This window comes from Humulus lupulus, chromosome 6 (genome assembly GCF_963169125.1).
Source record: "Humulus lupulus chromosome 6, drHumLupu1.1, whole genome shotgun sequence".
NCBI classification, from domain to species: Eukaryota; Viridiplantae; Streptophyta; class Magnoliopsida; order Rosales; family Cannabaceae; genus Humulus; species Humulus lupulus.
Window position 1 is genome coordinate 31017082 of NC_084798.1, and position 23912 is coordinate 31040993.

General features: G+C 39.4%; 2 protein-coding genes and 1 non-coding gene across 3 annotated transcripts; 2 read left to right on the forward strand and 1 right to left on the reverse strand.

The window, feature by feature from the left end:
• The first annotated feature begins 4609 nt into the window (after positions 1–4609).
• LOC133784924 (uncharacterized) lies at positions 4610–5377 on the forward strand. Its single transcript, XM_062224191.1, has one exon. The coding sequence runs from the start codon at positions 4610–4612 to the stop codon at positions 5375–5377; it is 768 nt and encodes a 255-aa protein (XP_062080175.1).
• A 27-nt stretch (positions 5378–5404) lies between these two features.
• Positions 5405–6007, forward strand: LOC133784925 (uncharacterized). The gene has a single exon (XM_062224192.1). It carries the CDS (start codon positions 5405–5407, stop codon positions 6005–6007), a length of 603 nt encoding a protein of 200 aa, XP_062080176.1.
• Positions 6008–8381: 2374 nt separating this feature from the next.
• LOC133787674 (small nucleolar RNA R71) lies at positions 8382–8488 on the reverse strand. Its single transcript, XR_009872679.1, has one exon. It is a non-coding gene; the product is annotated as a small nucleolar RNA R71 (small nucleolar RNA).
• Positions 8489–23912: the final 15424 nt, after the last annotated feature.

Here is a 23912-nt window from a genome sequence, read left to right on the forward strand (position 1 = left end):
AATTAAATTGGGACATGAATATGTTAGTTTAGCTAATCAATCTAATTCGTAAATGCTTTAGAAAAAGATTATGAACATGAGATATTTTTAGTTGATAAAAGTCAGTTGTTGTAGCATCTTTCTGCAGCATTGTTGTCAGATTTGCATTTTAAAGGGAATTAAGAATTCTAACTCTTCACCGTCATATTAATTTGTGTTGAATTAGTTTCTCTGTATTTGGAATTCTTTTTTATTTAACGTTGTTTTCATTTTCTATTATTTAATTTTTAATTAAAACCTTAATTAATTGTGTTTACTTTCAAGTTGTTTAGTTTTGATCTTGATAATTAATTGCTCAAACAATTACTAAGGAGATGATAAAATTACTTACTATTATATTACTTATTAGCAATTGTATACACTTGCACATCTTTTATAAAATATCACAACAGTCGACGTTCTCTGAAAGCAGCAGGTCCTTCCTAGAGACCCTGGTATTCGGCCAAGTGGACCTCTATATCTTGGAGGCATTTTGAACTCTTGCATAGTTGATTGTTGAAATGAATGGAATAACAATTATTTGGCACTTGTCCTTCCCACAAATAAAGTCTAAAAAAATAGTGAGAATAAAGAGACTTTATTCTTACAAAAAATACAAACCTAATAAATAAGAAATATCTGAAATTAATAGTAATAAAATCAATTATATTTTTCTTTATAAAAACGAAAATAAATACACTAAATCAAAAATATTTGTCAAATATGAATTTTACAAATAACTTACTAAAAAGATAATGAAATGTAGGAAAACCCAATAATTTTCTAGACTCAAGATCATGTAATTACAACTTAATAACAATAACAGTCAATATGAACTCAAATGAGGTAGAACAATTTAATCAAACGGTTAGTAGGCATAAAACTAAGTAAGAAAATCAAAGAACAAACACTGGAACTATGCTGGTTCAACCAAGAGGATGTCCCGAGGGGCTCGGACATCCTATGAGGTCCTTCCTTGTGAGGCTTTCTCTTATGAAGTTCTTCTTTCCACGGAACATTCACATTCTACTATTTTTTCATAGCCACAAGTTCTAATAACAATTAGATATGTTTCTCAAGATATTAAGGAATTTTTAGAATGCTTTTTTGTGCAATTTCTAGGTGAAATTTTTGCATAAGTTAATTTATGTTTGTTTGCATTAAATTGTTAATTGAATGAATTATAATGTTACAAAAGCTATCTTCTGTCCACCGTTGGCTCAATGGAATTCGGAAATTGAAAAAAGAATTTTACAAAAGGACCAAAATGATAATATTGCAAAATTCAGGGTCAAGTGGTGTATTTACTGTAACTATTAATTTTACACTATAGAGCATAGAGTGGAGTGACCACATTTTTCATGAGAATATTTAATGAGTAAGCGACAATGTCAGAATAAATAATTCCCTCCTTTTAAACATGAGACCACCTGCCAACCCCAACTACTTTCCTTTATTTCAATCCAACTGCCTCTTTCTTTTTCTTTTTTTAAATTTATTTTGTGTACTTGTTCATTACCCTTATAATCAAACAATAAAATTTGGTTTAAAAATGATATTTTTGGTTTTCTATTTTTAACTAGATGCTCTAATTACATTTTGTGTAGATTTACTAAACTATTATTAAAAGATTAATAACAACTAGTATGATTTTTTTATTTAAAGAATTATATATTTTTTAGGGTTTTTGTAAAAATATATATTTTACTTTTTTCTATATATATGTTTGTTATAGATAGATATATGTGGTAGATGTTTGATAAATTTTAAATGAAATAAGAGATTTCTTTTTCTTTTTCAGTATTCATTTTATCATTTAATTGTTGATCATTTGTGATATCACATTAATTTTTTTCTATCCATTTTGTTGACTTGCAATGGTGGAAGATCTTAATCAACAATACTAGTATATTTCAAATTAAAATACCTAAATTTATAACTCAAAATTATTATATGTATTTTCTACATGTGAATACGTGGCGACATTACTTCACTTGATTTGTGTCGTTCGACTAAAGTGAGAGAGATTTGCTCGAGTCAACGATCATTGTGTGTTGAGGTGTGCTCATTGTGTGTCTTTGTTGAGTAAATCTCTTCATCTAGTAGGCTCGTAGAATCATAAGAATATGCAAAATAAAAGGAAAATAATTCCACATTGAATCTAGATGATTTGGATGAGATATTCGACAATAAAGAATGTTTTGAAGCTTCATTGGTCAACTCCAGTAATTTAGGAAACTAATCATATATTTAATATTTTGTTTTCTTTTAGCATGTAAATCAAACCAATATATATATATATAAGTGCTATTACATTGTAAAAAGGATAACCAATTTTATTATATTGTTACTAATTGCAACTTCAAGCATAATAAATAACTCAATAATGTCAACATTTCTAACTTCTTTAAACATAAACAGTAACGAGAGTGACTCTTGGACATAGTCAATTTCTTAGCTGAACCACATAAGAAACATTTTGTTCCTCTTTTACCTATATACCATTATGTAATTTCAATTTCATCAATATTCATTTCGAAGACAGATATTAATTTTTTCACATGTTAATATGTTTGATTCTAAAAGTCACTACAAAATTTCCTGTTAAAATATGTCCAAATGCCTATAATGGAGACAACCAAAATTTCCATATTGACGAGGTTGTGCTGTTGGATAATGAAAATCAAAACCAACCTCATAATGCTAGGGCAAAGCCTAACAAAGAATATCTTGAGGCCTCTGACTCTATTATATTTCCAATAATTTTTGTGATATTATAAAAAAAATACTACATAATTTCACTAATATTTATTAATATCAACATTTCATTGATATTTATCTATGCATCCATATATCTTTTTCAAATTAGGATAGAAATACTTTTACACCTAAAAAAATGTTAGGATGATAAATTTGTTAATATTTGTATCGAAATATTGTTGACATAATTTGATTTTATTATCAAATACCCCAATTAAGTTCATATCTCCTTGAAAAAGCGACATCAACATCGATTTATTCCGAATTTAAATTTTAGAAGGCTTAATCTAAATGAAAACCAAAATTGAAAAAAAAAATTGAATGTAAAAAACTTACACAAAATCTATTTTTGTAGGGGAAAATTTTTACTAAATTATATGTACTTTTACAAAAATTAAATAATTATAATATTTCCATAAGTAAGTGTTGGGCCCAAAATGTTCGGCCCAAAAACACTTATCTCATTTATCAAATACTCAAAACGGAGCGTTTTGACAAAGAGAGGTTTCGAAGGCAGAAACTGTGGGTCAGAGGCAATCTGCGCCTCTGACCCCTGAGCGAGACATTTTAAAAGTCGATATTTTTGTAGGGAAATTCAGTTATTCTCTTTCCCCCCTTTCAGGATTCGCTTGAACCAACTAACTGCTTTGTATATTTCATCCTATAAATATGAGATTCTAAGAGGAGAAAGGGATCGAACTTTGAACTGACTTAAGCATCGGAGTGTCTTTCTTGCAGGTGATCCCGACGAGTCAAAGACAAACTTCATCACCGGAGTAGAAGCAAGTTATCATTCATCATTGGGTTATTACTTCCAGATATAGAAAGACAAATTGTTGCCCCAACAATTGGCGCCGTCTGGGGGAATCGACAAGCATATCGGCCTTAGCAACGTCGTCGAACCAGGAAATCAAGATCCACTACAAACCCAGAAATCATGCCACCAAAAGGCAACGGAGTTTCGAGCCCAGTCGCACAAAGCGTCCCTCCGACGGACATGAGCAACCAGATCGAAAGGATGTGTCATCTATTGGAGGCGAGCCAGCAGCGGTCCGACGAAGCAATCAAGACATTGACCAAAGCCTAAGCTAGGCTCGAAGCCGAGATTGCTGAGCTGCGCAGGTCCGCTGACACGACTCGCAACACCCAAGCCCACGACAATCTTGATTCTAGCAGATCCGACGTCCTAATCGACCGCGTTAATTCCCCACATCAAAACATGAACCCAGGTAACGGAAGATCCCAAGGCATCCCGCCATCCTCCGGGGCCGAAGAGCGACAAGCCCCGACCTCTGACACGCATGGGCGGACAGAAGTAGAACCCACCGGACCCGCTCAGCCAACAGCCGAAGTCCAGTCTCAACGCACCACACCTCAAATCGCACACGATTCTCCTTCCGAAGGTCGTGTTCCCTCGATCCGGTTCTTGGACAGCTGGAAAGAAGACATGATGTGGGAAATGATGCAGAAGTTCTCAGATGGGCGATCCGTCTACGCCACCGAACACTTGGATCTAGTATCAAGAACCATGGAGAAATTCCCTTTCTCGGAATGGATTCAGAATGAGCCAAAGCCTCGAGACTTCGTCATCCCTTCCCTGCCTGCGTTCAATGGAAATGGAGACCCACTAAACCACCTATTTCAATTTCAACAGAAGATGGCATTAGAAGCTAATAACGAAGCCATACAATGCAAAGTCTTTTCAACGACATTCTCCGGGCCAGCTCTGTTATGGTTCCGACAATTAAAGCCCGGGTCGCTCAACAGTTTTACTGATCTCTGACGGACCTTCTTACAGCAGTACAGCGCAAACCGAGAGGCGCCCAGAACAATGGTCGATCTCTATCGGATTGAACAGGGGGAGAATGAACATCCGAAAGCATACTTACAGCGTTTCATTGACCTCGTGCATCAAATCCACGACGTCGACCCACTCACCGCAGCAAATCTCTTCGTCAAATGCCTGCAGGTGGGATCCCTCTTACATGAGAATCTCACCATGACACCTCCATACGACATGGCAGACGTGCAGACTCGAGCCGAGGGCGTCTTCAGGGTATTAGAATTTCGAGAGCGCGCACAGAAGAAGACTGCACTCATCTCTGCTCCGCCAGCAAATAATCCTCCACCACCTGCCAGGGATGATAAAAGGAAACGGAACCAAACAGATCATACGAAGGAAGGAAAAAGGCCAAGACAGGATCGACAGCCATCACGATACCCATCCTTCGAATACACCGTCCCGCAAGAAGTCATTTATGAAGAAAATAAAGACCGACCTATCTGGCGAGAGCCCTACAAAATTACCACTCCATCTGACAGAAGGGATAAAAGAAGATACTGTCTCTTCCACAAGGATCACGGTCATACGATCGCTGAATGCCATAATTTGAACAATCAGATCCAAGCCCTCATGAGGAGTGGGAGGCTTACCCAATACATCAAGGAGATGGGCAGACCAAGCACCTCGCGGCAGAACCCCGCTTCTACCCCCGCTCCGCAGGCGTCAGACCCCGTGCACATAGCCTCTGACAACACCCAGGAGCCTTTTAAGCAAGTCCCTATGATCCACGGGATCGTAGAACCCACTGATAATTAAGAGCATACAACTAAAATCCATAAAAGGATGGAAGAACGAGTGAAGCGATACAAATCGTTAGGCCACGTGGTCAATCTCGTCACTTCAGAAGGCAAAAGCTACCCAGCTTCTGCTATCACCTTCACCGATGATGACCTAAAGGGCGTCCACCTACCCCATGATGATCCACTCGTCATTTCCCTACAAGTTGACCATTGCCAGCTGGGCAGAGTTCTGATCGACGGGGGTAGTGGGGTCGACATCCTCTTCTGGGAAGCCTTCCAGAAGATGGGGCTAGAGGAGAATCAGATCTGGCCCTCCACCACGCCCATTTTGGGATTCAACAGCCAAAGAGTTTATCCAAAGGGCGTCGTTCGATTAACTGTGGTGGCTGCAGAACGCGCCCTGCCAGTAGACTTTCTCATTATAGACTCCACCACAAGCTACAACGCCATCATGGGGAGAAATTGGATCCACCGAATGCAGGGGGTAGTCTCAACTCTACATCAGGTAATGCGGTGTCAATCACTCAATGGGCGTTACACCGTCGACATCAAAGGCTGCCAGAAGCAGGCCAAAAAGTGCTTCCTTACCTTAAAAGAAATAAATAACTCTGGCACTGCTTCCCATGACAACTCCCCTGACAAATAGCAATTACAGCAGGACCTACCAGCGTGCCTAAAAAGAATCAATCTAGAGGAAGACCAAGAAAAACCACAAGTTACACTAGATACCTTAGAACAAGTGGGTCTAGACGACACTGACCCCTCTAAGACAGTGCTGATAAGTACAAAGCTCTCTGGAGAAGAGAGGCAGATCCTCATACAATTTCTCAAGACCAGAATGAGAACCTTTGCCTGGACTCCACATGACATGCCCGGAATAGACCCTTCTGTCATGAGTCATAGCCTAAATATCTCCAACAACTTCCCACCCGTCAAGCAGAATCAGAGGAGGTTCGCTCCAGAGGTGAATCAAGTCATACAAGAGGAGGTTCAACGGCTCCTAAGCACAGGGGCAATTGAAGAATGCTTGTACCCCAGTTGGCTCGCCAACCCCGTCGTGGTCCCAAAGAAGAATGGGAAAAAGAGAGTATGCATAGACTACACAAATCTAAACAAAGTGTGTCCTAAGGATAGCTACCTGATAAGCGTACAAAATGTACGTTTATTTATAACATTTTCATATTGATTTGGTTGTTTTTCTCAAGAGAAAGTTTCTATTTAATCTGTTTGGTGAACTTGTGCAGTTTGTCGTTATAATTCTGATTTGTTCGAGAATTTGGATAAATGTTGGTTTTAGTAGCCGAATATTGGCCAAGATGTGGAAATGTTGTGCAGGCGATATATCGCCTGTCTTGGGCGATATATCGGCATAAGAAGGAATTCAAAAATTTGTTTTTGCAGAAACGACATCAGAAACTCGCGTTTTTATCGAGAAAATTCACCAGGCGATATATCGCCTCATCTATGCGATATATCGGCACGAGGGTATTTTTGGAAAGTATTATGGAAATTCGTAGGTTTTTGGGATTTTGGTAAGAAGAATAAAAAGAAGATAGAGAGGGAGAGAGAGGGGAGGCATTCTGACGGCAAAGGAAAAGAAACAGAGAAGAATCCGCGTTTATTTCGTTTGTGTTTATTTTTATGCTTTTGAATTTTAGATTGGATGATGAAGTTTAATATTATGAACTAAATTCTTATTTAGAGTATTTTAATGTAGTCACTGGATATTCTATTCGTCTTTAATGCAATTTCTATGAATCTTTGAATTTATGGTTATCTATTGTTCTTATGTTTAATGCTTGTAATTGATTGGCCATCTGTTGCATGATTATTGGTTTTAATTCAATATCTGAAAAGTGAGAATTGGAATAGCTTTAGACAATAGACATAGATTTCAATTTAGAACGAAAGTATCAAATTGGTTTGTGTAGCAATTAGGTTTTTGTTCTTAATGCGGTTTATGTGTAGAATTTATCACAGATATGTAGAAAATTCGCAGGTAAACTGAATATTTTATCTCTTGAGAGAGAATAGAATTGTCATTAGTAAACTTGCTATAACCATAGATCACAGAAACATATTAGTTGTATTATTGATTGAATAGAATTGAAGGTTGATGAAATTAGAATACTCTAATCTTTCGCTCATATTAAATTTCGTTAATTAAATTGTGCTTTCTTAGTTTATTGATCATTGTTAATTGTCATTAAAATTTCATTAGTCAAATAGAAATAAAAGTTTGCTATTGGTAATTATTAGATCAATTCCCTGACGGAACGATAATCTATTTCCACTACTATTACTTGTTTATTCGATTGCGTATACTTGCGCAGTGGCAAAAATTCGCAACAAGTTTTTGGCGCCGTTGTCGGGGAATTGATATTCTATTAATATCAAAATAGTTAATTTTTATTCTAATTTGGCTGTTTTTATTATTTGAACTAATCCAAGTTGTCGCATTCTGTTTTAATAGGTGAATCTTTTGTATGCGACGTGAAGGATCTGCGAATCTTGTGCCTGTTAATCCTGAAATCGAAAGATCCTGCAGACAAAACAGAAGGAAAAAGAGGTTGGAAGTATCAATGGCTGCCAACCAAAGAGACGGGGTTAACAACAATGATGGTCAAAATCACATCGCTCAGGACCAAAATGTGCGAGCATTAAGAGATTATGTGCTCCCCGCTGTCACAGGAGTACACTCGTGCATTAGGCCGCCTACTATTACTGCCAATAACTTTGAGATTAAGCCGGCGATGATACAAATGGTCCAGACTTCTGTTCAGTTTGGTGGTCTCCCCAATGAGGATCCTAACTTGCACATAGTGAATTTCCTTGAGCTATGTGCAACGTTTAAGTTTAATGGGGTGAGCGATGATGCAATAAGGTTGAGATTGTTCCCTTTTTCACTAAGGGACAGGGCAAAAAGTTGGCTTATTTCTCTACAGGCCAACTCAATCAATACATGGGAGGAACTAGCTCAGAAGTTTCTCTCAAAGTTCTTTCCTCCTGCAAAAGCTGCGAAGTTGAGGGGAGAAATCAATAACTTCTATCAGAATGAGGGAGAGTCATTGTACGATGCATGGGAAAGATTCAAAGACCTGCTCAGAAAATGCCCTCATCACGGTATAGAGAAGTGGATGTTAGTCCACAATTTTTATAATGGGCTTTGCGGTACTACTCGCACTATAATAGATGCAGCAGCAGGCGGTGCTTTCATGAGTAAAGGGGCTGATGAGGCATATGAATTGTTAGAGGAGATGGCTATGAACAATTATCAGTGGCCTGCCGAACGAGACACTTCACAGAGAAAAGTAGCCGGGGTACATGAATTAGATGCTATAACTGCTTTAACTGCTCAGGTTGCTTCATTGACAAAGCAGTTGCAACAAACAAGATCTCAGCTCAAGCCCAGGCTATACAGATGCAATCAGGGTGTGAAATATGTGGAGGGCCTCATTTATATGAACAGTGTACAGCGGCCAACATGTGTGGTAATATGACAGTTAATCAGGCTCAGGTACAGGCAGTTGGTAATTTTCAGAGGCCTTATCAGAATCCGTTCTCCAATACTTATAATCCTGGGTGGAGAAATCACCCAAATTTCTCATGGAGAAATAATCAGGGCCAACAGTCACAGTTTCAAGGGCCATACCAGCAGCACATGCCACAACAGCCTATGAATCAAGCCTCATCGTCACACCAGCCTAGACCGCAAGATCAACCAGAAAAGCCTAATGAGTTGCAAGCAGCCTTGTTGACCCTCACTAATACTCAGACTCAATTCATGACTGAGACCAGATCCTCTATTCGAAACCTTGAGACACAAGTGGGTCAGTTAGCCAACTTGCTTAATAACAGACCGCAAGGGAATTTGCCTAGTAATACTGTGGTAAATCCTAAAGAGAACTGTCAAGCAATTTCGTTGAGGAATGGTAAGCAAGTGGAGCAGCCCAGTGTACAAAAGTCAGTGGTTCGGGATGAAGAGTTGGGTGAGAAATCAGATAATAAAGCGAATGGGGTTACTGAAGACCACCAGGGTTCAAACAAGTGTCCTCCCGTTGTTGATAGTCAGCCAGTTCAAGTTCCATATCCTCAAAGGCTTAGAAAAACTACACTTGATAAACAGTTTTCTAAGTTTTTAGAGGTATTCAAAAAGCTGCACATCAATATTCCCTTTGCTGAGGCATTAGAGCAGATGCCTAGTTATGTCAAATTTATGAAAGAGATTCTGTCAAAGAAAAGAAAGATGGAGGAGTATGAGACGGTGGCGCTCACTGAGGAGTGCAGTGCGATATTGCAGAGGAAGTTGCCCCAAAAGTTGAGAGATCCGGGGAGCTTTACTATACCGTGTACAATTGGGAAATTTGAATGTAAGCATGCTTTGTGTGATTTGGGGGCGAGTATAAATCTGATGCCTTTGTCTGTATTCAGAAGACTTGGTTTGGGGGAGGCAAGACCTACAACAGTCACTCTACAATTAGCAGATCGATCAGTGAAACACCCCAGAGGAATCATAGAGGATGTTCTTGTGAAGGTGGATAAATTCATTTTTCCGGCAGATTTCATAGTTCTGGATATGGAGGAGGATATGGATGTACCAATCATTCTGGGCAGGCCATTTTTAGCTACTGGGCAGGCTTTGATTGATGTTCAGAAAGGTGAGCTGACACTGCGAGTTCAGGGCGAAGAAGTAGTATTCAACGTGTTTAAGGCCTTAAAGTTTGCAAATGTCAATGACAACTGTTTCAGAGTTGACCTGGTAGAGAAAGCGGTGGCTGAAATTAATCTCACAGAGGATTCACTTCAGAAGAGCTTGACAATTGGGGATATAGATGCTGAGTCAGACAGTGAGGTCCAAGAGTGTGTACAGTGGTTGAATTCTAAAGGGCCAATTTATAATCGAAAATATGAAGATTTGGGCCAAGGACCCGAAAGACCATTACCATCAGTTCAGAGACCTCCAAAGTTGGAATTGAAATCATTGCCTACACATCTTCGCTATGCTTTCCTGGGTGAGAAGGAGACTTTACCAGTTATTGTGTCTTCTTCTCTTTCTAATGAGGAGATGGAAAAATTGTTAAGGGTGTTGAGAACTCATAAGTTGGCAATTGGATGGACGTTGGCAGATATTCAGGGGATAAGTCCATCCACAGTTATGCACAAGATCCTGATGGAAGATGACAGTAAGCCATCTATTGAAGCACAACGTCGATTGAATCCAGCAATGAAAGAGGTGGTAAGGAAGGAGATCTTAAAGTGGTTAGATGCTGGGGTGATCTATCCTATTTCAGACAGTAGTTGGGTGAGTCCAGTTCAGGTAGTCCCTAAGAAAGGAGGGATTACAGTGGTGAAAAACGACAATAACGAACTTATCCCGACACGTACCGTAACTGGTTGGAGGATTTGTATAGATTATCGTAAATTGAATAAAGCAACCAGAAAAGATCACTTTCCACTGCCTTTCCTTGATCAGATGTTAGATAGATTGGCTGGACATCAGTATTACTGCTTTCTGGATGGCTATTCAGGGTACCATCAAATAGCCATTGCGCCTGAGGATCAAGAAAAGACGACCTTCACCTGCCCATATGGTACTTTTGCATTCCGTCGTATGCCGTTTGGTCTGTGCAATGCCCCTGCCACTTTTCAACGGTGTATGATGGCTATTTTTTCTGATATGGTGGAACGGAGCATTGAGATCTTTATGGATGATTTCTCTGTGATGGGGTCTTCTTTTGACAATTGTTTGATGAATTTGGAGGCTGTGCTGAGAAGATGTGAAGAGGCGAATCTAGTCTTGAATTGGGAAAAATGCCATTTCATGGTAAATGAAGGCATAGTACTTGGGCACAAGGTGTCTAAGAATGGTATTGAGGTTGATAGGGCTAAAATTGCTACTATTGAGAATTTGCCGCCTCCAGTTTCAGTTAAGGGAGTGAGAAGTTTCCTTGGTCATGCGGGGTTTTATAGAAGATTTATAAAGGACTTCTCCAGGATTTCTAAGCCACTCTCGGCATTGTTGATGAATGGGGTGCCATTTGAGTTTGATGAGAAGTGTCTTGAAGCTTTCAGGATACTAAAGCAGAAGTTGGTGTCGGCACCTATAGTAATTTCACCGGATTGGGACCAGCCGTTTGAGTTAATGTGCGACGCAAGTGATTTTGCAGTGGGTGCGGTTCTGGGGCAGCGTGTTGACAAAGTATTTCAGACTATTAATTATGCCAGCAGAACACTAAATGGCGCTCAGTTGAATTATGCCACCACTGAGAAGGAGCTTCTTGCCATTGTCTATGCATTCGACAAATTCAGGTCGTATTTGATGGGGAACAAAGTTATTGTGTATACTGATCATTCCGCAATCAGGCATCTTATTGCTAAGAAAGATGCTAAACCCAGACTTATTCGTTGGGTGCTTCTTTTACAAGAGTTTGATATGGAGGTTCGGGATAAGAAGGGTACAGAGAATTTGGTGGCGGATCACTTATCAAGACTCGAGTTGGGGGATAAGTCGGAACTTGCTGCAGGAGAGATTAATGAGAGTTTCCCAGATGAACAATTATTTGCAGTGGAGGATGATTTGGTGCCATGGTTTGCGGATTATGTGAATTATTTGGCAGCCAACGTAGTGCCACCGGAATTTGTTGGGCAGAGACTGAAAAAGTTTTATCATGATGTGAAAAACTACTACTGGGATGATCCTTTCTTATTTAAACAAGGTCCGGATTTGATTATCAGAAGATGTGTGCCGGAAAGAGAAATGAAGGACATCTTGTTTCATTGCCATGCATCGCCGACTGGTGGACACTTTGGGGGAGCAAGGACTGCTGCAAAGGTCCTTGAATGTGGATTTTATTGGCCTACTCTGTATAAAGACAGTTATGACTATGTGAAACAGTGTGATCGTTGTCAAAGGGTAGGTAATATCTCAAGACGTCATGAAATGCCTCTCACTAATATATTGGAGGTTGAATTATTCGATGTTTGGGGTATTGACTTTATGGGACCCTATCCACCGTCGTTCGGTAATTTGTATATTTTATTGGCGGTGGATTATGTAAGTAAGTGGGTTGAAGCAGTTGCTACTTCAACTAATGATGCTCAGGTGGTAGTCAAGTTCTTGAAAAAGAATATTTTCTCTCGTTTTGGCACACCTCGAGCGATTATAAGTGATGAAGGGACTCATTTCGCCAATAAGATTTTTGATTCCTTAATGGAGAAGTATGGGATTAAACACAAGATGGCATTGGGATATCATCCGCAGTCAAATGGGCAAGCGGAAGTGTCAAATAGGGAGATTAAGCTGATTTTAGAGAAGACGGTGCACGTTAATAGAAAAGATTGGTCGAATAAGCTTGATGATGCGTTATGGGCTTATCGGACAGCTTTTAAAACACCAATTGGTACCTCTCCCTACCGTCTTGTATATGGTAAAGCTTGTCACTTGCCATTTGAATTGGAGCATAGGGCACAGTGGGCGTTAAAGAAGTTGAATTTCAATCCAGCCGCTTCGAAAGCATTAAGGCTAGCTCAACTGAATGAGTTAGATGAATTGCGCCATGATTCCTACGAGAATGCAAGAATCTACAAAGAGAAGACAAAGAAATGGCATGACAATAATATTATCAATCGGACTTTTCAAGTGGGTGATAAGGTGCTGCTATTCAATTCCCGTCTCAAGTTATTTCCGGGAAAATTAAAGTCTCGATGGTCGGGGCCATTCAATATTACAAAAGTTTTTCCATATGGGGCTTTGGAGATTCAGCAAGGTGATTCTTCGCCGTTTAAAGTTAATGGACAGCGGGTGAAACATTACTATGGAGGAGAACTTGAGACGAAGGTCAATATTACTCTGGTGGATTCTTGAAGGAAAGGAAAGCAGCGTCCGGCTAAATGACGTTAACGACAGCGCTTTTGAGAGGCACCTCATTATTTTGTAATTTATTTTCGTTTGACATTATTATTTTTAATTTCTTTTAGTTTAGTAGAACCGTGAAAAACGTGAAAACAAAGTTTGAAAAAAAAAAAAAAAAGTTGATGAATTTGAACAGTGTTTGGGCGATATATCGCCTACACCAGGCGACATATCGCCTGAACAACCGTTTTGGAGGAGATTTTTTGGGTTAAAAAGTTGGAATTTTTTCGGTCCCAGGAGATATATCGCCTCATCTATGCGATATATCGGCATGAGCAAATAGGAATGCGACATATCGGGAGTGGTCAAGGCGAAATATCGCCATACAAGTCAGAGACGCCGTTTTTTAAACTGCATGTGGCGATATATCGCCACTTATAGGCGATATATCGGCTAAAGGAAATGGTGCTGCGCTATATCGGGGATGGAAGAGGCGACATATCGGCATGCAAGTCAGAGGCACGGTTCGGCTATATGGTTGAGGCGATATATCGCCACTTACAGGCGATATATCGCCTGGCTGAATTTTTTGAAAATAAAAAAGAGCACGTGGGGAGCACATGACCCGTTTAGTTCAGTTTATATCAGCATAAACCCCAATTCGCCTCCTGCATTCCAGAACCGAAACTCCCTTTCCAACATTCCTATCTTTCCCATTTTTCTTCTCAAGCAAAACCTCACTTTCAAGCATCATCTTCATCAAGCACTCAAAGGGGCCGATTAAAGCTGTGATTCACGACATTATTATCATCATTCTCCAAGATTTTAAAGGTACATTCTTGACATTTTTGTGTTTGATGGTCTATTGAAGAAATTTGAAGAAGTTGTTGTTATATTGGGGCATTGGACGAATTGTTAGGAATTTTGTTAGATTGGTATGTGTGTACTGTTTTCATCATCTTGGGAGCATATTGTATACAGTTGGGGAAGATTGTGGGTTGTTTGAGTATTGTTGGCCATTTTTCCTTGATTGCACACTAGGTGTTCGACAAAATTCCTCAGTGAACGGTTTTGGACTATTTTGGATATTCTAGTGTGTTTTTGAGTTGATTTTGGGTTCTCAGTGTATTCAGAGACTATTCCCTGTGTTTTTGTGATTCAATTCCTCTATGGCTCCCAAGAAAGCAAAAACCATGTCAACCGTCCAAAGAGCCAATGTCAATATTGCCCATACCTTTGTTAATCCCACTGCGCAAAATAAATTTGAGGAATGGATAGTAAAGAATAAAACAGTGATAGTAGAGTCTCACTTTAGGCCCAGTGAGTTGGATGGAATACTCCCACAGATGATTATCAATCGGAATTGGAAGCAATTATGTGAGCCAAAGCTTTTGGCAAATATTAGTTTGGTAAGGGAGTTTTATGCCAACGCTTATGTCGAGCGGGATGACCACACAGTGTTGGTGCGGGGTAAGAAGGTGTGCTATTCTCCGCAAGAAATCAATAGGTTCTACGGCCTAAATGATCCTTGGGATGATGATTATCGCGCAGGGGTCGCAGACAAGGACTACGATTTGCTTCTAAGGGAAATGACGAAGCCTGGTTCCACTTACAAGATGGGTAGTGACATGATTACTCCAAGATCAATTAGGGCTACATGTTTGAGTCCATATGGGCGGTTGTGGAACAGGTTTGTCATCAGTACTCTCATGCCTTCCACTCAACAAATGGAGGTGACCACTGAACGTCTTTACTTGCTCTATTGTATCTATTCGGGCAAGTCGATTAATGTTGGGCGGCTTATTGCTGAGAGTATCAGTTACATAGCGCGAGGGGCCACATCTGGTGGTCATGGGCATGCTTCATTAATTACCAGTCTCTGTAAGGATCAAGGCGTCCCAATGAACATTAATGAAGTATGTGAACAGTCTCCAATCATTAGTCATCAATCGGTGTTACATCAAGATGAGAATTATGGGGGTGTTCCTCGACCCACTGGTTTGGGATACGAGCCTGTTGATCCGACTTTGCTGTCCTTGCCACCGACCGATGAGCAACCTGAGACCACAAGGCCGAAGAGAAAGGGGCGGAAACCATCTACTTCTAGAGCTACTGAAGGCTCTAGTTCGCGGCAGTACAGTACCATGCAACAAGACATTGAGGAGTTAAAGAGACAACAACAGCTGTTGTTGCATGGTCAGGCGGACATTCGAGATCGTCAATTCCACATGACGAATTACATGGCCGATTTTTGTGGGGCATTTGCGCGCTATACGGGCTTCAATGATTTTCCCCAATGCCCTCCAGAATTGCGCCAGCCATATCAGCCGCCTCCAGATTCAGATGATGAAGAGTAACTGTTCGGTAGTCAGTTTTTTTTTTTCCCTAGTTATTTTATTTTATTTTATTTTTTATTTTTATTTTTTCTTTTAGTTCAGGTCCTTTGAATTTTATGAAACAGTGAGGGCACTGTTTATTTTAAGTTTGGGGGACTATTTACTTTTCTTTTGAATTTTTTTTATTTGGATGACTGTACGAAACTGTTATTGACTGAGACAGGTGGGCTTCAATGATGATATATGCTAATTCCTTGATGTTGTTAGACTGATGCTTTTGATATGTAGACTGTGTGCTTAACCTGTTGGTAATTGATCTGAGTATTGTCATTTGTGTATTATATGTGTTTTATTTACTTTATGCTCTACATTATATAAGTTTATAAGTATTGTGGGAATTGGTATGTATGGTGGATGTTGAAATAAGCTAGAACTTGCTCAGTTGATTTGTTGAGACGAAATGCTAAATGAAGTATTAAGTAGAGATGATTTAGGCAATTTTCTTTGTAAACGTTTGAGCCTTTCTAGCTAACCCATAAAAATTTATCCTTAGTTACCCTTTTCGAGCCTAAAGCTTTGGTTTTTTTTTTTTGTTCTTGATTATACTATTGAGCCTAAATTTCCTAACTTCATCATTTTTCCTTTTCCTTTGTTATCATAAGCATATAATTTGTGGGAAAGTGGAATGGAAAATAGTGAGGTATTAGTATGATTTGAATGTAGTATGATTGTACAAAAAGAAGAGAGAGAGAAGTTTTTGAGAAAATAGAAAAAAAATTCACTTTGTCACACTCCTTGATTATATATAGAAAATATTAAGTTTGGGGGAGTGTGATTTAAAAAAAAAAGTGATGAGTATAGAAAAAAATGATACAAAAAGAAAAGAAAAGAAAAAATGATGAAAGTATGTAATCTCTCTCTAATTGTATAAAAGGGTGATTTTTGGTGTGGTGAAGAGAAAGTTGGTTGGTTTCAAGGTTTATATGCTTATGGTAATTTCGAGCCTAAATGACTATTTATCTACCTTTACCTAAGCCTAATGTTATGAGCCTATAAAAGTCCTTTTGATCTACTTGATACAGATTTTATATTAGTGGAGACAGGTTAATTGAGCAAGCTTATGGTGAATTTTGATGGATTTGTGGTATGAATGGATGTTGATACTTGTAAAATTATGTTTTGTACGGCATTTGTTAAATGAAATATGTATGTGTATGAATGACAGTACTTGGAGAAATTATTGATATGTTGAAATTCTAGTCACATGATCTGAAGCATTGGTTGAGCGATTGAAGAGGAATTGGAATTTTTGAGAAAAATTATGCCCCTAGTCTTTGTTTAAATTTTTCTGTGAAGTTAAGTCATCCAATAGTTTTTTTTGTTTGTTTTTAGTTTTGGATTGTTTCTTTGTTCTTTCTTTTGTTTGCTTGAGGACAAGCAATCAGTCAAGTTTGGGGGTGTGATAAGCGTACAAAATGTATGTTTATTTATAACATTTTCATATTGATTTGGTTGTTTTTCTCAAGAGAAAGTTTCTATTTAATCTGTTTGGTGAACTTGTGCAGTTTGTCGTTATAATTCTGATTTGTTCAAGAATTTGGATAAATGTTGGTTTTAGTAGCCGAATATTGGCCAAGATGTGGAAATGTTGTGCAGGCGATATATCGCCTGTCTTGGGCGATATATCGGCATAAGAAGGAATTCAAAAATTTGTTTTTGCAGAAACGACATCAGAAACTCGCGTTTTTATCGAGAAAATTCACCAGGCGATATATCGCCTCATCTATGCGATATATCGGCACGAGGGTATTTTTGGAAAGTATTATGGAAATTCGTAGGTTTTTGGGATTTTGGTAAGAAGAATAAAAAGAAGATAGAGAGGGAGAGAGAGGGGAGGCATTCTGACGGCAAAGGAAAAGAAACAGAGAAGAATCCGCGTTTATTTCGTTTGTGTTTATTTTTATGCTTTTGAATTTTAGATTGGATGATGAAGTTTAATATTATGAACTAAATTCTTATTTAGAGTATTTTAATGTAGTCACTGGATATTCTATTCGTCTTTAATGCAATTTCTATGAATCTTTGAATTTATGGTTATCTATTGTTCTTATGTTTAATGCTTGTAATTGATTGGCCATCTGTTGCATGATTATTGGTTTTAATTCAATATCTGAAAAGTGAGAATTGGAATAGCTTTAGACAATAGACATAGATTTCAATTTAGAACGAAAGTATCAAATTGGTTTGTGTAGCAATTAGGTTTTTGTTCTTAATGCGGTTTATGTGTAGAATTTATCACAGATATGTAGAAAATTCGCAGGTAAACTGAATATTTTATATCTTGAGAGAGAATAGAATTGTCATTAGTAAACTTGCTATAACCATAGATCACATAAACATATTAGTTGTATTATTGATTGAATAGAATTGAAGGTTGATGAAATTAGAATACTCTAATCTTTCGCTCATATTAAATTTCGTTAATTAAATTGTGCTTTCTTAGTTTATTGATCATTGTTAATTGTCATTAAAATTTCATTAGTCAAATAGAAATAAAAGTTTGCTATTGGTAATTATTAGATCAATTCCCTGACGGAACGATAATCTATTTCCACTACTATTACTTGTTTATTCGATTGCGTATACTTGCGCAGTGGCAAAAATTCGCAACACTACCCTCCACCAAAGATCGATCAGATGATAGACGCCACGGCAGGATATGAAAGGATGAGCCTCCTTGACGCTTACTCTGGATACAATCAGATCCCCATGAAATCAGAGGATCGGATTCACACGGCTTTCATAACAGAGGGTGGTTTATATTGCTACAAAGTTATGCCCTTCGATCTAAAGAATGTAGGCGCAACATACCAGAGGCTGATGCACAAGCTGTTTTCCTCATTACTCGGGAGAAATATGGAGGTTTATATTGACGACATGGTCATCAAGTCCAAACAAAGCTCTACACATATAGACGACTTGACTGAGTGCTTTGACGTCCTTGATGCTTATAAAATGAAATTAAACCCCTCTAAGTGTGTCTTTGGGGTGTCCTCTGGACAGTTCTTAGGATACGTCATCAGTTAGAGGGGCATCGAGGCAAACCCAACACAGATTGCATCCCTCTCAGAAGTCAAAGAGCCCCGAACCATCCGAGACATACAGGCTCTGACGGGCAAAGTAGTAGCATTAAGTCGATTCATATCGCGAATGTCTGACCGTTGCCAACCCTTCTTGCAATGCATAAAGAAATCTACCAACACCACCTAGGGACCAGATCAAAGAAAAGCATTGGAAGAATTGAAAACTTATTTGAGCACACCTCCTATACTGAGCTCGCCCACTGCTAATGAAGATTTATTCTTATACTTGTCTGTCTCACAATTCGCTGTGAGTTCTGTCCTCTTCCGAGAAGAAGCCAATCGTCAGAGGCCAGTGTTCTACTGCAGCAAGATGCTTTTGGACGCTGAAACCCGATACAGTATGATGGAAAAGTTGGCACTCGCACTCCTTACGGCAAAGAAGAAGTTACGAAAATATTTTGAAAGCCACACCATCATTGTATACACGGACTATCCCTTAAAGCAAGTATTGAGTAAGCCCGACCTCTCTGGAAGGTTATCCAAATGGGTCATTGAGCTAGGGACGTACGATATTCAATTCTCGCCATGAAAAGCTAAAAAAGGACAGGTACTAGCTGACTTCCTGGTTGAAATTCAGTCGTTCACCCCCGACGCTCTGTCGGAATTGTTAGAATCAGAAGATCAGTGGATGTGGACGATGTATACTGATGGAGCATCCAATTCCCAAGGGGCTGGTATTGGCGTCGTATTAGAAGCTCCCTCGGGCCTCAAAATCGAAGAAGCCATTCTTTTAGAGCAATCCACAATGAATAATGAAGCAGAATATGAGGCACTAATCTGTGGTTTAGAGCTGGCACGAGAAATGGGCATCCAACGGCTGAATGTCAGAGGCGACTCGCAGCTTATGATAGAACAAGTGGCTGGAAATTTTGATACCAAAGCACCCCATCTGGCTAGCCTTCTACAGAAGGTGATGTTGACCCAAACTCTTAAGTCTCCTTGTTTTGATGATTAACAAATATTTTATTATTATTTGTTACTAATGATCTGTTGATTTTGTAGCAAAAACCAAAGTGAATTAGCATTTCAAAGTCAAAATTATGACCAAGGGCAAAATAGTCATTTTACCAAATTTTCCAGAAATGACCCGAAATGGATTTAAAAGCTCAAGAAACTCAAGATAAAGGTTTAATTTCATTTCTTAGTCTTGTAAAGTGATTGCAAGTTTACTTTAAGTCATAAGTATAAAATTTGGCTCACTCACGTACTAAAAATGGTGATTTTTTAAAAATGAGAAATAAATATCCTAAATTCACTTTTAAGAAAATACATCTCGATACGGTCGTAACGCACTTGGAATTTTTGAAATCGGATAAACGAGCTAAAAGTTATAAAGAATTGAAAATGGCATAATTCGGACTTTTGCTCTCTGTTTGCCATCCGGAATTCCGGATTGGCAACCGGAATTCCGGTTGCTCCCAGACCGGAATTCCGGTTCCCCATCCGGACTTCCGGTTCGCGGCAGACAGCTTCGAAAATTAACCCCTAACGGCTACAAACGGCTAGTTTTTTCCCAAACTCTATATAAACTCGTTTTTCACTCAAAGTTGGAGGTTGGCTGAGCATTTATTACATATACCAAACCTAATCCATTGATTTCAAAGAGCTCTCAAAGTTTAACTCATCCAAACACATTTTCACACACTTGAGCCAAAATTTGTATTTATTTCTTCTAAGTGTGCTTGCTAATCACTCTAGGTTTCTCATTGTATCATCATACTTCTAGAGTGATCTTTGCTTGTAATATCAAACACATTCTCATATTGTGATTGAGGTGAGGTTGGCACCGGTTTTGTAAACAACCCGGATAGAGTGAGATTGGCACTTCAACAATCCGAAAAAGAGGTTGATAGTCCTTGGTGGTGGAAAACTATTGTAAGAGGTTTGGAAATACCTTGGTGAAAAATTCCAGGTTGTAAGGGTTAGTCAAGCCCGCTAACTTGGCTCGATAGTTGAACTCAAAGCTAGGTCTATAGCTTTGAAGACCAAGGATGTAGGTGGCTTAGTTCTACCGAACCTTGTAAAATTCGAGAGTTTGCGATTTCTTAACCTTCAACTCTTTACATTACAAGTTTGATTATTTGCTATATATATTTGATTGCCATATTATTTGTTTTTACTTGATAAATTTGATTTATTGCATAATTTGGCATACTAAGTTTTAAATTTCCGAAATTAGTTTAAATTTCCAATTCACCCCCCCTCTTGGAAACATATATTGGGTTAACAGGTGACTGACTTGCGATCGCATTTTCGCCAGTTCGAACTCATACAAGTACCTAGGGAGCAAAATCAGAAGGCCGATGCCCTTGCCAAATTAGCTTATGCGGGAGGATGCACACGCCAGTCCTCCATATCTATAAGCCGATCATGCAAAGACATGGAAGTCTACTCAACCTCATCAGAACCTGAATGCTGGATAGATCCAATCGTAAAATACTTGACCAACTCCGAGCTCCCACCTAATCCGAAAGATGCAAAGCTTCTGCGCCTTCGGGCACAACGCTATTCTATAATCCGTGGGACGTTGTACCAAAAATCCTTCAACGGCCCGTACTTACGATGTTTGCGCCCAACAGAAGCCAAGAAATTGTTAGAAGAAATACATGAGGGGACATGTGGAAATCACGCAGGGGGACGGAGTTTGGCACACAAGGCACTTACAGCAGGGTATTACTGGCCATACATGATGACAGAAGCGCGGGATTACGCCAAAAAATGCGACAAATGCCAACGATTTTCACCCACCATCCATCAACCTGCTCAAACCTTACACTCCATCGTTGCACCTTGGCCTTTTGCAAAATGGGGTATGGATGTAGTAGGTGAACTACCTAAGGCTGTTGGAGGAAGACGGTATGCTCTTGTAGCCATTGATTACTTCACAAAATGGGTTGTGGCAGAGGCGTACGTCACGGTCAGCAAAACAGACACTGTGTCGTTCATCTGGAAGCATATCATATGTCAATTTGGGATACCGTGGGAGATAGTCGTGGATAATGGAACTCTGTTCCAAAATGCGAAAGTACAAGAACTATGCGACACATACAAGATTAAGCTAAGCTTCGCCTCTGTCACTTACCCACAGGGCAACCGTCAAGCAGAGGCCTCCAACAAAGTTATCTTCACCAACATTAAGAAGAACTTGGAGGATAAGAAAGGAGCATGGGTAGACGAGTTACCAAAAGTATTATGGGCATATAGGACAACAAAAAGATCCCCCCACGGGGGAATCTCCCTACGCCATGGTATATGGAACAGAGGCCGTCATCCCAACAGAATTCGATCTACCTACACTTCACAGAGATCGCATCTGATCCAACAACAAACAACATTCAACTGCTACACAACCTGGACCTTCTAGAAGAAGCACGTACAATGGCACAACTACGACTAAAGAATTATCAAAAGATCGCAGAACGCTACTACAACAAAAGAGTCCATTCACGCACATTTCGAGAAGGTGATTGGGTTCTGCGTAAGGTCACAGGCAACAAGAAGAAGCTAGAACCTAATTGGGAAGGACCTTTCGAAATCATTAAAGTACTAGGCAGAGGGTCTTACGCCCTAAATAATGTACGTAGTGGGAAAATCGTACCCCGTACTTGGAATTCAATGTCCTTAAAGCAATATTATTGTTAATAGTTGTACTGTGCAATTCAAAAGTAATACAACAACTTCCCATCTTTTCACGTTCTTTTAAATTTCTCGTGTACTCAATTCCTTGACATTATTGTCCACCATATTTCACCAAGTCAGACACGTGACAATTAAATTTTCACTCGAAAGGTTTCCTCAATTATATCCTCACCTAACTTTGTGACATTATTCACGCGTACTCAAAAACCATCTACCACAATGGCTATAAATAAACGATTATCTAATGCTTGAAGTTGCCAACCTCCCCTAGCAATACACCATACATCTTTAATCTCAATACATATGTAATCCACACCTACACTTCCATAAAAAAAGAGCAATAATAATGCATAGCGAAGATCACACCCCGCACGTTGGCACCAGGCTGAATCTCAACAGTTCATGGCAACAAGGCCACTACACACAATCCGCGTACACGATCCTACCGCCTCTGCCGTTTCACTGGATCTTGTACCGCATTCTAATCTGCCTTGAATAAGCTCACAGGGAGCTACGGCCAGCCATTTTGCAGTCTAATCTGCCCTGACTACGCTGCCCTAGCCGTCCAAAGGAGGTGCACTGCAAACCTTACCCTCTTACCCGCATAAGAGGAGCACCTCCTGCTGTCTAATCTGCCCTGACTATCACAGCAGAACCATCTACTGTCATGCTTTGGATTCCTCTCTGATATACGCTAGCTGGTTTGGCAATCCAAGGCTGGGAGGAACTTTTCCTGCAGTCACACCCATATCCTACACAATGGGTGCCTCTGACAGGATACGCGGCAGCCTAAACGACCCCTCACCACACTACACGGTATGAGTGCATTGGAAAGATACCTGCCTCGCAATTTTCACCTCTTTGCATCTGCCTCGACGTTCGGTCCGGATCACATTAATCCCTCTGACCTCATGGGAACGTTTCCGTCTCCAAAGGCCGAGCCCGTTCCGATCAAGACCACTACAACGACTCCCTACGAGTAAGAAGGTCTGCCACCCAACAATAATGGCAACATCGTAGGAGTACAACACACTTATCACTGTAACTTAAATTGGCAGATGCTAAGTATGGGCACACATATTTGCTCAATTCCTTTTTTCAATAAACAAAAATGAATATTTGTACTATAACTTAAATTAGCAGATGCTAAGCATGGGATCAGAAGGCAATGTATACTCAAAAATAGCAGTAAATTAGAAGTTGTTATTTATAAGTTATGTTACATTAACGACGATATTAACTCCTGATTTCATAATTGATCTATTCTCTACAAACAACTACTTTCTTGCCCATAATTAATCCCACTCAATACGACGCATATACTCTGCCATCGCACTCTCTAGCTTCGGATGGCCTAACCCATAACGTTCACATGATATGTAGTACGGGATGCCACTTCTGATAAGCTCTTCCATAGCCCACGTTGAGTAAAGCCACTGTGGGTTGTCAAAGATTCTCCTCAAAAAGGGAACCTTCGTCCACTCACGGTGCTCACCTACAACAACAATGTTGTCAGCTCCAACCCATCACCAAAACACCAAGACGGATCACTCACACAACACTTAACTGGGCATCCTCTCC

What these genes read in the sequence shown, in the direction of transcription:
- LOC133784925 (XM_062224192.1), top strand. Translation starts at nt 5,405, where the DNA reads ATGGAAGAACGAGTGAAGCGATACAAATCGTTAGGCCACGTGGTCAAT.
- LOC133784924 (XM_062224191.1), top strand. Translation starts at nt 4,610, where the DNA reads ATGGTCGATCTCTATCGGATTGAACAGGGGGAGAATGAACATCCGAAA.